This window comes from Ixodes scapularis, unplaced genomic scaffold, assembly GCF_016920785.2.
Source record: "Ixodes scapularis isolate PalLabHiFi unplaced genomic scaffold, ASM1692078v2 PGA_scaffold0__279_contigs__length_252992795, whole genome shotgun sequence".
Classification (NCBI taxonomy): Eukaryota; Metazoa; Arthropoda; class Arachnida; order Ixodida; family Ixodidae; genus Ixodes; species Ixodes scapularis.
Genome location: NW_024609835.1, coordinates 90,917,250 through 90,934,153, shown reverse-complemented (window position 1 = coordinate 90,934,153; position 16,904 = coordinate 90,917,250). Strand labels below are relative to the sequence as shown.

Here is a 16,904-nt window from a genome sequence, read left to right as displayed (position 1 = left end):
TGGTTTCGAATCTAAAATCATTGCGTCATTCATATCTTTGACAATGCAACGGAAGGCCGAGATGGCAGTTCTTTCAACAATGCGGAAGCAAGGGACGGCGTTGCGCTATTCGGTTCGAACCACTATTCACACACCCCTAACACAGTGCAGTGAAAGCAAAGATACCGGTTCAAATTTCAGGATTGTGTGAGTTATTCTAGAGTCTAGACAAACAAACATTACATGAATGCTAGATCAAAATACCTTACATGTCAAAAAATTCCTTCTCAAAGTCTCGAAATGGCAACCCACATTTCGATAAGAGACCGGTTCATAAAAAAATACTTTACAATTATTTAGCTTATGAATGCGCGAAAGTATCCCTCCGAAAGCCATTAGGACCTACAACTGACTTGGTTCTTACATTTGTGGTGAAATGTGTTCGGGAAGGTTTTCAATGTTATCCGTTCAGGCTGCACCAAACTTCTTGAACAAAATCAAAAATAGTGTCCACTTACGAACTCTTCGACAGGCGTAGCAATCGTGTCTAAACTGGCACTGATTGGCGTGCGCCTGCGCAACTGCAGCAAGTTCATCATCCCATTTCTGAAACAAGAGAAAAGAGTTCTTATCATAACACCGTCTTTTTTTTTCGTTAATGTTTATGCAAGCGGCATTGATGCGTCAGGCATATATTGTTTGAACAAAATAACGTTTTCCAATTAGGATCTAAACCGATTTTTAATATATATTTCTGGAGGCAGAGCTATACTATTTTTCACCCTACGACACATTAATAGCGTCGTAGCGATGTACATGACACCAGGTCACAGGAGCGTTTGTGTCGCTGTGCGGAATACGAGGCCCGCGGAGAAACCGGCTGTCGTCTGCTCGCCAAGGGTCGTCTGCTACGACACCAACCGACATAGGCGGATGGACGACCACCATCGCAACATTGCTGTCCACTAATGTAGCGAGTTCTTCGGGAGCAGTTTATAAGACAACCATACGCTCAACTTATCCGCATATCTATGGCAGGTGCAAATGCCAGAACGACATCTTGAGCGGAAGCGGTTGATTCCAGAACTGCGATCATTTAAACATCGTTCAAAAGCCACGCTGTTCCCGTAAAAGAGTTGATCCGAATTAGGTATCGTTGAAAAGCAGCATGTCTTCGTCTTTCTTCCGTGTCATGGATATGGGAGATAGAGCGCGAGTTCAATTGCTGTTAAAAGAAAAAGAAGCCTATACTTCGTCTCACCTAGAGCCACTAAATAAGCTGCGCTCAGAGTATCGGCACTCCGTACCCCGACATTGTTGTGGGCGCCACCATTTTGGCTCGTATGCAGAACAGACGCAACTGCCGATCGTCATGATTCAAATGTGCGACTTCTTCAGCATTAGATTCGGTGTTAAGAAGGTCATGTAATATTGCTTTGCTCTGTCGCGAACGGTTTAAACATTTGTGGAGGGCGAAAAAGCATTTCCTGGGATTTCAGATAAAGCTTCAGATAACTGGCAACCATGATTTTAAGACACAATATGGCCAAGTGTCGTTACTCTGAAGCGTAGCTTATTTAGTGGCACTAGTCTCACCCTACGATGGACTAAAGGCAGAAGCTGCGAACCGCCAGATCCAATCACGAGCCACTTAGACATTGTGTGGTATTTCGCTTCGAAGCACGTATCGGTGCCCGCGTCTCGGATCACTGGTGGGAATGGGCCGACAGTGGTTTGGATCGCGCAATGAGTGACTCAACAATTTTACATTCCAAAGAAAGCCATGGCGTACTGCCTCTTTGCAGTGTCGAAGCAATAAAAATGACGCAGCGTTTTTGGATTCGGAGCATTATTCGTCTAAACCTAATCAATGCTAAGCGTGTCATAGTTTAGCGTGGAAGGTGATTGGACCTGGCGGCCAGTGGCTTTGGCCTTTGGTCCATCGTAGGATGAGACGAAGTATGGAACTACATTTGTCGCGGACGACGCTGCTGCTGTCGCGGTAAAGAGGCCTTCGTGACCTCTACTATGGAGTGTTGTCACGTGCCTTGTTCCGACGCACTTCTTCGGTCGCGAAGGCCGTAGCCTCCACTGTTCGCCAAGTTATTGTAAAAGGGGGTATAGACGTTATCTTGGTGTACACCGCATCTCCTCGCATTGGCACAATCCCAAACAACCTCCGACCAGCCACAACTCCAGTTCTTAACTTAATGTTGCCCATTAATCTTGACTTTATTCAAACACAAAGTAGCACTGCACTTTGAAACGCTAGCATCCCTGGCATCCGTAAAGACGGCATCATGACCTTGTTAAACACCAAACAAACAGGCATACGAAGACTAATCGAGCAAACTGCTCTAGGCGTGCTTACGAGCTTAAATTCTTTTCTTTTGAGAGCGCGTGGTTTCCACTCTTGATCTTCTAAGCAAAGCGGGAACATAGATTAGAAGATCTATGCTTTAAAGGCCCGTTCACAAACTTGTGATGTCTTAGGACCGTGTGCCTCAAAATCTTCTGAACATCTTTCGCGCCGAAGGTAGAGTTCCTGTATAGGCCCCCTACTGAAGCCAGAGTTGCGCGTTCATCTCCGTAGCGCCGTCTTTCCTGCACGGCATGTTGATCCTACTCCTCACGTGACTGAAATGGCGAATAGCTGCGGCACGCCTGCGAGGCGCGCGGCGCGCTCAAAAGCAGGGGAACGTATGCCGGTGCGCGTGCAACCTGTACTTTCCTGCACGGTATTTGATCCAGCTCCTCACGTAATAGGATCTCGGCGAAAAGCGGTGCGGCGGCACGTGGAAAACAGACGCGCAACTCTAGCTCCCGTAGGGAGCCTATACAGAAGCTCTAGCTGAGGGAACACATTTGCGTACGATGTAGGAAACCCGAGACTGTGGTAAAAGCAGGGAAACTTGGTCTAAGAAGAAAGACAGGGGAAGAGAACGTCTCAGAGATGTTCTTTTCCCCCGTTTTTCTTCTTCGACCAAGTTTCCCTGCTTTTACCACATGCTCGGGTATTCTACATCATGATCAACATCCACCAGCTCGCCTGCGCACTCACTGTTTTTTCTTACATTTGCGTAATCTGCCGAGTAGCCGTGAAATATACGGGTTTCATATATTTCCTATTTTTCTGGCATCATTCCTTATTTCTTGGCTTGAAATTCTTTTGATGACATAAATACTTTACCATACATAGCAGGTATATTTGATCTCGCAAATACTTCAAAACTTTCGCACTAGTTAAGTACAATGGAAGGGTCGCACCATAGATGGCGCCAGCGAGCCAGTGTGTTCTTTCGTTCTAAAGAACCACAAGAGCTCGGTCCTAAGCAAATGCAAGTGTGTGAGCAGGCCGTAGCTGGCCAATTTTTTATGCTGGCATATAATGTAGCCAAAATAAAAGGCTTAATATTTCTTGTCGCCACCGATGCTTGCCCGACCGTACAGGAAACCTTTCCTAAAACACCCAACAAAACTCATCAGAAAGCACCATTGTGTGCACTTTCCTTCGGTGCGTATTGAGAATTGTGATGATTACTACATCTAAACTTCAAAGCTGCAACATATTTGAGCACACGTAATCGGGAGTGAATCTTTTTCTCTGCAATCGCTTAACTAAAAATGGAGCTAGATTCGGCAGCATTTCTAGCTACTCAAATATTGGAATGAAGAAGCAATTTTGAGGGAGCAAATTAAGTTGTTCAGGTTCCGGCCTATGTAAAACAACAAAAATATTTCCTTTCAATTTATATGCCCTTTGAGAACACAGACATGTTCAAGACGACTTTTCACTATAGTTTGCTTCTTTTGGATCCAATTTAAAATGTCCAAAATATATTGTAAGAAAAACGAGCAATGTCTAGTGTTGTCAAACAACAACAAGTCTAGACAAAATCATAACTTCAGCACCGTAAACTTTTTCATGTTTTACTGTGTCATCATCAGGATTGCCGGTCTAAAATTTGTCCTATTTTTATTCATAAACATCTTAGCATTTTGCAATTCGTACAATTTAGTAGCTTTCGCACTTCATGAGTTGTGGCAGAAAATTCCTCGGCCGCAATGTACTCGGTGTATCAAGGGGAGGTCAGGCTCTTTAAATCGACCGCAGAATTCGGTTTCTTAACCTATCGCGCTACGATTTTGTGCAGCGTTGCCGAAAAATAATGTTGTTGTTTTTTTGTTGTTTTTTTGTTTTTTGTTTTTTTTTAATTTTGCAAGGCGCGAACTTACCTGAGGAAAAAGTAAAGAAAGAAAAAGGCTTAGCTCCTATGGAAACGCAGCGACGCCACCGGTCTTCAAACAACACAGCGCCGTTTCGCACGGGAGACAAGAGATGGCGCAACGAACGCCGCCAACGAACGAGCATACGGCGCTGAGAGCCGGCGTCTATAGCAGACGATCTTTTTGACTCAAAAGCGGCGCGCGTTCCGCAGGCGGCGACAGTCTCAGAAACAAAAACAGGCGCGGTAACAACGAGGAACTGCAGTTGCTTGTCCGCTAAAGACGCCGGCTCTCGGCGTCGTATGCTCGTTCGTTGGCGGCAGTTGGCGTCGTGACCGCTTGCACCATTTCTTGTCTCCCGTGCGAAACGGCGCCATGTTGTTTGAAGACCGGTGGCGTAGGAACTAAGCCTTTTTCTTTCTTTACTTTTTCCTCAGGTAAGTTCGCTCTTTGCAAATTGTACAAAAAAAAATTCACCATCTGTGGGCAACGCTGCATAAACTCGTGCCGCGATAAGTTAAGAAACCGAATTTTGCGGTCGATTTAAAGAGCCTGGCCTCCCCTTGATACCCCCCCCCCCCCCCCCCCCCCCAGTACTCTAAATTGTCTCATATACCACAAGCAGGCCGGAGCCTATGTATTGCGGCATCATTTACTAAACTTGTCTTAGTGCGCCTTGCTACACTGAGGCAAACCTTTATCCCTGCAGTCGTAAATCTTATGGGCAAGACTAAATCCAAATTTTTTTCTGCTTCTCCTGTCTGTTGGGTGCATTGCGGGTGCATGGGTCTACTGATAAGTTACTCGAAATCAGATAATAATTATGTATTATATACATATGTAAAACATTGCTTTTGAAAAAGCTAAAGCTGAAATCAAACATCGCGAAATGAATTAATAGTAGGCACTGCTCCGAATAAAAACAATTATCTGTAAAGACTTCAGAAAGCCACTAATCGGCGAGATTTCAAAAACACTTCATTAAATTTTCTAGTCATTTGCCTGACACTGATGGACAAGAACTCCACTGTAACTTAATACTGCATCCCAAAACAAATATATTTCTTGGAGAACATAATAGCGCTTCACGACTGGGACGAAGAGTAGGAACGAGACAACACAATGCGCTTTGTGCTGTCTCGTTCCTACTCTTCGTCCCTGTCGTGAAGCGCTATTATGTTCTCCAAGTTTCAGTACCAACTCGCCCAAGAATCCGCATTACTCAAATATATTTCGCCTGATAGACTCACCAATTGCATCATATTGGCCGCGTGAGGAAATCCAGCAATTTTTCCCAGGGCCACGGCTTGCCGGTGCTTGTTGTGCATATTTAAAATTTCCCGTGCCTCCTCTTTGGTGACACCAGAATTTATCACTTGGCACAACTAGAACATCAATATTTATGTTATGAGCAAAGATTTGCGTAACAAAATACAGCGAAGCTGAAGCTTATAGACATACTGCATCACGGGGGGTTTGAGCCTGATCTTAAAATTGTTATGCATATAAGTAGCACAGATAAGCGCGGTAAAAGGATTATTTCATATTTACAGTAGATTCAATTGACGTTTCTGTGAGGCTGCACAGAACCATATTTAATAGTCATAAGAACATATGTAATTACAAATTACAAAAAAAAATTATTCTCCCTTCACTTAAGATGACAATAACGACAAAGAGGATATTGTTTGACGATTTACAAAGATTCGGGGTTTAGTTTCACAAGTTAGAAGCGATGCTTTATTTATCTGTATTTTCTAACAAACAAAATATTGTCGGAGTACTGCAGTTTCCTAATCATAGCACTGCTTTTTTTTCCCTTTTTATATTACACTAATTTTTTGTGCTGATAAGTAGCTAAACAAAAACTATACAGTATTACTATTATCGGCAATTTGTCAACGTAACCATGAAGAACTTGTCACCATCCACACTGTGCGATAAAAACTAACTGGCAGACAAACGCAAGAAGCAGGTATCAACAAAAACTTACCGGCGGCTGTGGACGACACAATGTGTGTTTCTCGCTGATTTCTTTGTACGTTGAACTGCAGTCAAATTGATGTGCCCCGGTATTTTCAATGAAGAATGAGAGTATAAGCAGTAGGGCCATAAAACCATGAACTCGAAAACGTCTCTTTCCAACAGAGCTCATCCGCAGCGTCATAACAGCAGACTGCAATAGAAACAACGCCCGCAATTAAAACTATCCCTTATCGCTGCAGAGAAGCCCTAATTTTCCCAGCACTTTGTGTTTACCAAGCTGTTAAGTAATGTTTGACGGGTGGGCGAGATTCTGATCAGAAAATCCACTTATTGTGTGGGTTTTCAGACGCATAAAACCAGTTTAAAAAGCCAAATGCACGTCCAGCCACGGAAGAAAAATGAAGGAGAAAAACATGAGGTGGACGATCTATGGGGAGTGGTCGCTCATTCGGAGCTTTACGGCAGCGCAAAAATACTCCAAAACCCTGCAATACGTCATAGCTAAAAGAACACACCGACTTCACAAAATATTAAAAACGGATACATTAAACGTTTCGTTTTCTTTTTTTCTTTTTTGCGGTGCAGACAATTTTATTGCAAATGCAAGGTTAATGCTATGTTATTTCTCAATTTAGGGATATTTATCAGAAATATCCGTATAAGCTTTGGGAAAAAGGCCATGGTTTATGTTTCAAGCTGACGCATTTCTCCGAACGAATTATGATTCCAAACGCTTCCGTGGACCAGTGGTTCACTGTTTAAGTGTAGTCGATCAGCTCAGTTTTGAACCGGGTCACAGGCATCAAATAAGTGACGTCACGCTTGTGCTTTTTCGGTCGAATGTTTCGCCAACGCAGAAAGTAGTGCTGAATTGGCACAAGATCTTGTATACTGCGCATTTTCTTAACGTTCACAGGGGTCAGGTTCTTTGAATTTGAGATCGTGTTCACTATTGTACGGTACGGCTAAACAGCAGTTTGAATATCAGGCGGTTTTAGGACGCAACTAGGTGACTCAAAACGTGTTAAGAATACACAATATACTCGCATCTCTATCATTTTAACCACTTGCATATTTTGTTTTATTTGGTTAATTATTTACCGCGTGAAAGAAAAAATCGTTTAAGGTAGTGACGATTGTTTAAAAGTTCCTGTACATGTGCCAGCTCATTTGCGCCATAGAACTCCTCATAGATAATAGTATTTCACCTCTGCAAGAGCGATTGTACTATATTGTAGAGAATGATGAAATTGAGAAACTAAGAATTTCGCTTTTTCACACGGTTTACAGTACACATTTGTCTCAACCTCCTGGTTTGATTCACCTCTTTTGATTACGCATACAAGGGCAACATACCATATAGTTTTGCCCCGCAAAAAGCTGCATTCAGCGGTCAAGATCTTTTTAAATCATGGCGAAAATCATGAAATCATTCGTGTGTTTTTGTTTAATTTGTCGAACGTATTATCAACATATCAGATGTAACAATTTCACTGGGAACGCGAAGTTACTCAATACTTAACAAATAGTACAGTTGGTCGAGCTGGTTTGTTGCCTCGTGTGTTGCGTAGCAGAGCCAGTTAATAAAACACACACGCCATGTGGGCTGAACCTCACTGTCATTTGCTCCAAAAAATAATATCAGGAGTTTCTGTTACCTTTGTCACCATTTGTAACGAGTTTCTGTACTCAACAATGTATGGCTCCTATACTAGCCTCTTCGCCTCCAAGGATGCGATGAGAAATCTGACAAAATGTACGGGTGTCCGAAGATGACGTTTATAGAAAGCTCTAATAAGAGGACCATGCTTTACGTAAGCAAGTCTTTATTATGTTTGGCCCTTCAGGTTCATAAGTACATAAAAAACAATGTGTTCCAGGGATACTATTCTTCGCAATATCCACAACCTGGGACCTAGAGTCCGTTAAGAAATCCAGTTGTCGGAAATTCACTGAACATATGTCTCTTTTCTGCGTGGTCGAATCGTCAAGTGTTTACACGACATAAAAAATAATTATAACCACAAAAGAACCATATTTGCGAGGTTAGGTATTTGCATCCGCTACAAAACTGTAAACTCCGCAAACGTTTGCCGTTGCGTGATTCCTTTTAGGAAATAGGGCAGTTAAATAAAATCGTCTTTTATTAGGTCGTATGCTTCGGCTAACTCTGACTTTTTCATAGCTAACAACAAATTTAGGCGAAGGCTCCTATCGAGGACGGAAAAACGGGTGTTTCTATATTATATTGACGAATTTATTTTTGAACTGATTTATTACTCCACGCAGTATTTGAACTAACGTATATCTTTGTTAAAATATGAGTGTTTATACTTTTCATCTTACGTTAAATTACTGTTATATTCGTTTTCCTGACTGTTGTTGTTTCTGAACTCTTCGCTCGCATGTCTCTGCGCGAGAAGATTTAATATTTGTTTCAGAATGGCAGATCTACTAATGTTGGTTCGTTTTAGAGTAGGCTCAGCTAGTGTGATGAAAGGACTTTTTTTTTTTTTTTTAGAGTGCAGCTCTTAGGTGCTTTTTTCCGGCTTCAGCGGCGTCGCCGTCGGCGTAAGCGTGCTGTGCATTACGGGAAATGTCCCATAATGCACCGCGCGGGGAGGAAGAGTAGGAGGGGGAAGGAGGACGAGGGGAAGGGAAGGAGAGGGGGAGGAGGCCGAGGGGAAAGGGTGTTCAGTATTGTAGACGAAGAGGGAGGAATGTGCGCGGGACGAAGGACTGAAGACGTGGAAGGCCGGAAAAAGGGGCGCGAGGACGGAAGACATCAAGACGATCGAGGAGGCGGTTATACCGTTGTATGTATCTCCTAAGTTAACGCGATTTTCCATTTTTTACACCGTGGGCATCGTTCCTCTATCTATGTAAAACATTGGTGCCGAAACCCGGAACTCTGCTACCTTACTGACCCAACCGAGAGGAAAGATCGTCACCATTAACGACATGGAACGCGTGAAAAGCAAGCGAACCACCCAGCGGGCTCTGCATACTCGTCTACGCACCGAAGCAAGACAAGTCATCGACTCCAAACAGCTCAGTCTTTCTGCTCTGCGGGGCTGGCATGATAGACTGAAGACTTGTAATGAAGACCTGCAGAAGCTCAGCGATCATCTACAGGCCTTCCTCACGGACGAGCAGGCTGCAGAAGATTTCGCTTCAGCGAATATGAGGACAACGCAGCTGCGAGCTTGGCGCTGCTCCGCCATCACATTGAATCGCTCCAAGCTCCAGGCCCACCGGCCCAAGGAATCGATCAACAAAACGAAGACTTCCCACTTGCTCCGAGCGCACGACCGAATGATCACGGCGATCACGGAGGTCCAGCGCAGGTAGGTGCAAGACTTCCCCAACTAGAGCTTCCGCAGCTAAGCAACAAACAGACTGTTTTTTTTTTTTTTGCTTTTTTCTTTTTGCCAACGCACATTACCGAGAACTGTTCTTCTGAAATCAATCTGCAAGAGAATAAAAGTCGGCGAGCAAAGGCAGGGAGATGCTTTAAATGTACTGCTATTGGCATCGGGCGAGAGACTGCCGCCGTACCGTACACTGCTCAGAATGTAGGCGCAGGCACGCTACTGTTGTTTGCGATTCGATGTTCAAAGCAAAGAATATCTTACGCGAAAGAAAGGAACGCCATCAAGCACGTGGCATCCAAGGATGCATCCACGAGCTCAGTGGATAAGCAGGTGCTCTTACAGACATTTCGAGCCTGGTTGTTGAACGAAAGCAAGTCGTGCTACATCAGAGGGGTCTTCGACAACGGGAGTCAGAGAACTATCGTAACAGAAGACGTGTAGAGGAAATTGTGATTACGCACCGTAAAAGCGGTTGACTTGTCGATCAAAGCTTTTTGGAGGATCGAACGGAGCACTAAGAAGGAAATACAACTTAGTACAAGTAACCGTGATGAGCCAATTCAGCCACTTTCAACACGAAATCGAAGCAATTGAAGTTCCATTTATCTGCGAGGAGTTAATTGAAGCTCCCGCTGCACATTCTTTTTTTCATAGGCTGACAAAGGAAGGACGGTATATTGCTGACCTTCTGCTTTTTCCTCGACACAAAGGAGAAGCTTACTTGTGGGAGCGGACCAGATATTGAAATTCCTCCTGAACGAAGTTTGTTTGCATGGCGAAAACAAGTGCCTGACGACTGTAAACACGAAGCTCGGTTGGACCTTTCAAGGACCCGTGACATCTGGCGGCGGTGCTTTCACAGAAGCTGGAACACACATCTGTGTTCTCCAAACAAACGGCGTCGAATCTGAAGTTTCCGACACGCTCGAGCAATTCTGGGAGCTCGAAAGCATTGGAATACTTGACACTTCAACGAACTTCAGCCACAACAGCGAAGTTCTCCAACAATTCAGCAAGGAAATTGCTTTTAAATACGGAAGGTACAAAGTAGCTCTTCCTTGGAAGAACCTTAATGTGGATCTGTCAGACAACCATGCGGTTGCAGTCAAGCGGCGACACAGTTTGGTTTGACGGCTCATTACAGATACTGAGACGATCCAGCAGTATGACGCAGCTGTCCGGCAATACGAGGCGTATGGACATGCAGAAAAGATAGCTTGCAGCCAAAGCATACCTGACAAGTGTTACTACATGCCCCATAAGGATGTGGTAAGAGAATCATCCACAACAACAACACTGGGAGTCGACTTTGACGCGTCATCCCATGCACTTGCGGTAGCTTCCCTGAATCATCATTTACAGAAAGGGCCGAGTCTGACCAATGACATGGTAAAGACGTTCGTGAACTTCAGGCTGCACAAGATATTCAAAAGGCTTTTCTTCAGATATCTGTTAAAGAAAACGAAAGAGACGCTCTACGATTCCTGTGGTTTGAGCACACGCCAAAGACAGACCCTCCCCTGCCTAAAGTGGAAGAGTGTCGAATGACTCGCGTACCTTTCGGAACGACGGCAAGTCCATTTCTACTTACTGCCACATTACAACACCATTTCAAGCGTGTGAAAGTAGATTTTGAAAACACAACGAGGCTGCTCAGCGCGAACTTTTAAGTGGACGATCTTGTCACGGGAGTTTCGATTTCAAACGAGGCATTTCGTGTCTACAGAGAAGCTAAAGTTATCCTTGAGGAAGCTCGCATGACGCTTCAAAAATGGACCACAAGCGACGAGGCGCTTCAATGACGCATTGGAAAGGGATTAGCATCGTCTTCGGCTTCGGCAGCTAGAAAGGTCCTCGGTCTTTTGTGGAATACTGACACCGACGAGCTTCACCTTAATATGGAAACAGTGCTGCAGTTCCTCGAAGACCAAGAAAAAACTAAGCATTTAGTTCTTCAGACGACAGCGCGACTGTTTGACCATCTAAGATGGTTGTCTCCGTTTCTTATCAGGATTAAAATTTGTTGCCAGAGGATTTGGAAACACGGCGCAAACTGGGCAGAATACATGCCTGGAGCATTACAGAAAGAATGGGACGAATGATGGGAAGAATTCAGGGCGCTACAGACATTTTCGATTCCCAGATGTGGGTTGAAGAACTTTTTAAATAACTCTGCACTCCACCAATTTCACGTGTTTGCAGACGCCAGTTCGAGTGCCTATGGCGCAGTGGCCTACCTCAGGATCGAGGATACAACCGGAAATGTGAGCGTCCAACACTTGCTCTCAAAGTGAAGGGCAGCTCCTACCAAACGTGTCACCCTATTCCTCGCTTGTAGCTAGTTGCGGCAGTTCTGGCCGCTCGTTTAATGAAGTTCCTGAACGAGACGCTGGGAAACATGCATTGGAACATAATTTACTACTTGTCGACTGACTCCACTGTCACTCTATGTTAGATCCGAGGTTCTGCGGCCAAGTGGAAACAGTTTGTTTCTAACAGAGTGAAAGGAATACAGACGGCAACGGATCTATTCTGCAGGAGCCATTACCCTGGAAATGAGAGTACAGCGAATCTCTTGACTAGAGGAATCTGCGCAAAGGAACTTTTAGCTAACGACCTCTAGCGGAGAAGACCTGAATGGCTATCAAGAGCAAAGGAATCCCGGCTTGGCATAACTGCTGCCGTCGAGCTTACAGACGTGGATAATGATGGGATAGTAGAATTGAAACGTGATGTTCCAGTTCTCGTGAGCGTGGCAAATGAGCCGATTTTCAGCCCTGACAAGTACAGCACTTTGACCAAGATGACAAGGATGACAGCTTGAATAAAGCGTTTCACAGACAACTGCCGTTCATTGACGACTCATCGTGAAGGTACACTTACGGTTCAAGAACTTCGAGGAGCCGAAAACGTCTGGTTACATCAAGTACATCGAGAAGCGTTTGTTAATGAAATGCCGCAACTAATGAAAGGAGAAAACTTGGAAAATATCTCGCCAATACGAGACCTCCGTCCTTCTATTGACGACGAAGGGCGCGTTCGAATTAGGGGCCGCCTCCAAAACGCGGCGGTGTCCTACAACGAGGGAAGCCCCGTACTACTTCCAGGTGAACACTCTGTGAAAAGACGGATTGTTCAACATGCTCAAAGAGCGGTGATCCACGGAGGGGTCGGTGACACCTGAAATGAAGGGCGCGCTAGCTTTGGGTTCCGCGTGCACGACAGGCTGTTAAACGGGTTACTGGAAAGTGTCTACTTTGTGCCCGTTTCGCCTTAAAGCGGCGAGCGCGCCAATGGCTCCCCTACCAAGTGACCGAGTCTAAAGGCCTGTTCCCACATGCAGCGGAGCGCTACAAGCATAGCGCTTACCTCGCGCTAAGCGCGTGCTGATGGAAGCGTTCACCAGCTTTGTATCGCACCGTCAAAACTGTTGCTCATGGCAGACGATAAGTAGCTGACGGCACGTGAGGAGCGCTACATCAGCGCTTCGCTGCATGTGAGAACCGGCCTTTAAGCTCTCGTTTTTCTGAAGTTACGGGAGTAGACCTTGCCGGACCCATTTTCGTGAAAAACTGTAGCGTAGTGAAAGCGGTCTTTGTGTTATTCACTTGTGCTGTTGTTAGAGCCATTCATCTTGAGCCTGTTGTAGACCTTACGGCAGACTATTTCCTTATGACTTTCAGAAGATTCTGCACCAGGCGTGGCACCCCGCGAGTTGTGTGCTCGGATAACGCTGCAACTTTTAAAAGAGCGATCACTTTCAAGACCGATCAATTTCATTTATTCCAGTTCCAATGAGCCAGGGGTATTGACTCCGTCTCATTTTTTGTTTGGATGTCAAATTCTATCTCCTACAGAGGCTTCAGAAGAGTGAGTCTCTGCTAGAAATCTTCAATCCTTGAATTCACCGGCAGCGTGGGATGGAGCACATGTAGAAACGACGGCAGCATGAATACCTTCATGTGCTCCGCAGTTTTCACTCCAGAGAAGTGCAGCGCACTCATAACCTAAGAATAGGTGATGTAGTAATAATTCATGATGATAGTGTGCACAAATTGTTCTGAAAGACTGGGGTCATTATGGGACGCATTCAAGGCGAAGATGGTGTAGTACGGGCATGTAAGGTAAAGTTACCATAAGAGACTGAAATTGTCAGGCCTGTGCAGCGTTTGTACCCCCTTGAAATTCCCACCTCGGGCCCCGGAGTGTGTTGAGTATTGTAGACGAAGAGGAAGAATGTTCGCGCGACGAAGGATTGAAGACGAGGAAGGCCGCAAAAAGGGGCGCGGGGCGGAGGACATCGAGACGATCAAGGCGGGGGTTAGCGTTGTACCTATCTGCTAAGTAAACGCGATTTTCTATTTTTTACACCGTGGACATCGTTTCTCTATCTATGTAAAACAAGGGGAGGAGGAAGGGGAGAGGGAGAAGGAAGAAGGGGAGGAGGAGGGCGGAGGAGAGGAAATGGAGGGGAGGAGGAGAGGAAGGAGCTGGAGGAACGAGGAGAGGAGGAGGAGGGAGGCGGGGTATACCCTCCCCTCAGTACCCTTCTTTCCTTCTCCTCAAGAGCTGCGCTGAAATTCGGCGTTACAGGGTGCTGTGAACGTCTTTCATCTTTTACCTGCGCTTGCAAATGTATATAGAGCAAAACACATCAATGTCTCATACCTCCTCAGAGCTCGTTCACGACACTACTCGCCGCACATGTGCTGCATTTCATCATTGCAACCCTAAACCGTTGGCATATAAGTCGGCCATAGCAAATGACGCATTCGGGATGACAGCTGTCATACTCCGGAGGCGAAATACGACAGGCACGTTCGCGGCCGTGTCCGCGAACCAACACAGCGCGCCGACTTGAGAGCTCCCCGCTGGAAAGTCCACAACTGTTTTCTGACGCACGCCGCTGGCCGGGTAGGTACACAGCGTTTACTTAACGACGTTATTCCGAGGTATTCAAAATGGATTGTTGATGAAGGCGTAAAAGGGAGTTCGAGGGTTGTTCTTTTTTGCGTACCCAGGAATGACACTTTTCGCATACCCAGGAATTACTTCACTTCTATATAATCAACTCTATGGATCTTGCGGTAACTAAACTTTCATTCCATTACGAGCCACAATCTAGTCCAAGGTACGCGCATATACAAACTCGAACGCATACAATGAACATGCAGGTCACGGGGCATTCATGTCGCTTCACCGATTTGGCCTATAGGATAGGTATAGAGAGATAACCAGCGCCATGGCGTTTCGCTTTAAATGCTGTCTGAAATGTTTTACTGGCTCGTAAAGCCGGACACGAGTTCACATTAAAGTGAAAATAAGAATTGCAAAAACCTTCGAACCATTGTCGAATGCTTAGTAGGTAGTGTCTCTGAGGTTAATGTCGCTCTCGGATACGTTAAGCAACGTACCTCAAAGAAACTAAGAAAGGTAATCAAAACTAAAATCAGCTCTCATTTTTTTTATATTACGTATGATAAACATCCAATAAGTGGACGCCCGACCTGTAAGCAGTTACCAGCCATGTAGCTACCTGACAAACGTTGTAACTCGGCGCCGGTACCCCTTGTGGCGCGTGTCATTTTTCACCTTCAAAAAGAGGCATGGAGGCCGATGCGCAGTTCCTCTAAATACTCCCTGCGTAGATACTCAGAGCTTAAGACACGCAGGGTGCGGCTGATAGTGTTCACGTTTCTCGCTTCGTGATTGGTTCATTGGCGTTCTGATTGGTCAATGCCTCAATCTTATCGGCTGCGGAGCGATGATGAGAAGCACGGGACTGGAAGCACCCTGTGTTTCTTGAGTTGTCAGTGACTATATATTGTAAGCGAAATTGACACAATCGTTGTCACCTAATAGAATAGCAGACCCTGCAATTAGAGTTCACAAGCAACAGCAATAACGACGAAAAAAGCAAGTAAAAGACACAAACAAAAACACGAGCCGGTAAGAGGGTTGATAAAAGCCGCTACCAGGAGGCGAAAGTTTCTGACCACGAAATGTGTAGTTCTCCTACAGCGTATGCACATCAAGTGTAGTAGGTATGCTACTAAAAAAAATACGCATGTCACAAATAATTGTAAAGCGGAAGAGTCGTGAGTTAATAAAAATAGTATGCAAAATTGTCTCACGAATAAGGTTGGTGGAAGCATTTCGGAATTCTTCCCACCGTGACTTGTCCAAATTTATTTCGCCATGATGTCACAATGTTTTCATCAGAGTCGCATTGATAATGACTCCTACGATAATACTGTTTCGTTCTTTTATTTTTTTTTATATAACATACTTCATAATAGAAAACCAAATAATTATATAGCTGTCATTCAATCCCATATAGAATTTGCACTGCGCTGTCAAAGAGAATAATGAATTCAATTTAGCTGAACAATGAAGTCAAAATATAGTGTAACGTCACACTTCGCATCTCCGTTGTTACGATAACATTTCGCTGTCGCGTACTCGGAATGTTTCCGATTGACAACGTCTGCGTCTAAACCATGCCCTCAATACAATCAGGCAAAACACACCGACTTCTTAGTCTACAACTTCAGAAAAACGTTTCGTTGAAACTAGTCTATCTAATAACACTGTACAAGAAACGACTCCTTCTGTAATGCTTTAGCATGATGCCTCCATTCGAATTTGTCAAACTGAGGCACTTCACCCTTAAGAAAGTTTACCCATTTCAATCATTTAAAATCTTTGAGATTCCAACTTCTCAAATTTGGCATCGCTGCTCTAGCGTGTAGCCTTCGGAATGTAATTATGTGTAGATTACAGAGTTTTATATCCCAGAAGCTCGCAAGACGTGATATCTCACCCTTGTCTCCATATTACACCGTCGTAAAGACGCCGTTCAAACATGCCCTGAATATCCAAAAACAAACAAAAAATCAAAAACTCGTTGTAATATGCCAAGAAGAAAATGACTCGAAAGCATTCTTTGCGTCACTCACTTGCGTCTGAAGATAACGATGAAGTTCCGACGACGCAGCCATTCCCAAAATGCTACGCTCGAAAAGCGCCTCATTCGTTAATCTTGCCGCTGTAGCTCGCAAGCTGCCGCAGCAGCGATCCTTGTCTGAGGGGCGCCCATAGCTCAAACACTTATATATCCTCCTCACTGAACGCAACTCGGGCTAATCCGAAAGTCACCCTAATTAGTGTTTCATGAACCGCGCGCGCTTGAGTCACCCAGTCGCGAAATTTGAGAGCATAAAAAAAAACAGCAGCAGCTATGACAACAAAGCTCGCGGAAAAGCACAGGCCGCCGTGTTGTGTCGCGGCGATGGCAAACAAGGCAAACGGGCGCTAACTAGCCTGATCGGAGACCAC

At 44.9% G+C, this 16,904-nt stretch overlaps 1 protein-coding gene across 2 annotated transcripts in view; it reads right to left on the bottom strand.

The window, feature by feature from the left end:
• LOC8034610 (CRISP/Allergen/PR-1) overlaps positions 1-16,668 on the bottom strand; it is a 48,323-nt gene extending 31,655 nt beyond the window's left edge. For both annotated transcript variants that reach the window (XM_029978032.2, XM_029978030.4), the window contains exons 1-4: positions 16,526-16,668; positions 6,200-6,382; positions 5,457-5,591; positions 498-585 (exon numbers count right to left, since the gene is read on the bottom strand). In XM_029978032.2, the coding sequence (XP_029833892.2) occupies positions 498-585; positions 5,457-5,591; positions 6,200-6,382; positions 16,526-16,567 (448 nt within the window). In that variant the 5' untranslated portion in view covers positions 16,568-16,668. The remainder of the gene's footprint in view (positions 1-497; positions 586-5,456; positions 5,592-6,199; positions 6,383-16,525) is intronic.
• Between the last annotated feature and the right edge of the window lie 236 nt (positions 16,669-16,904).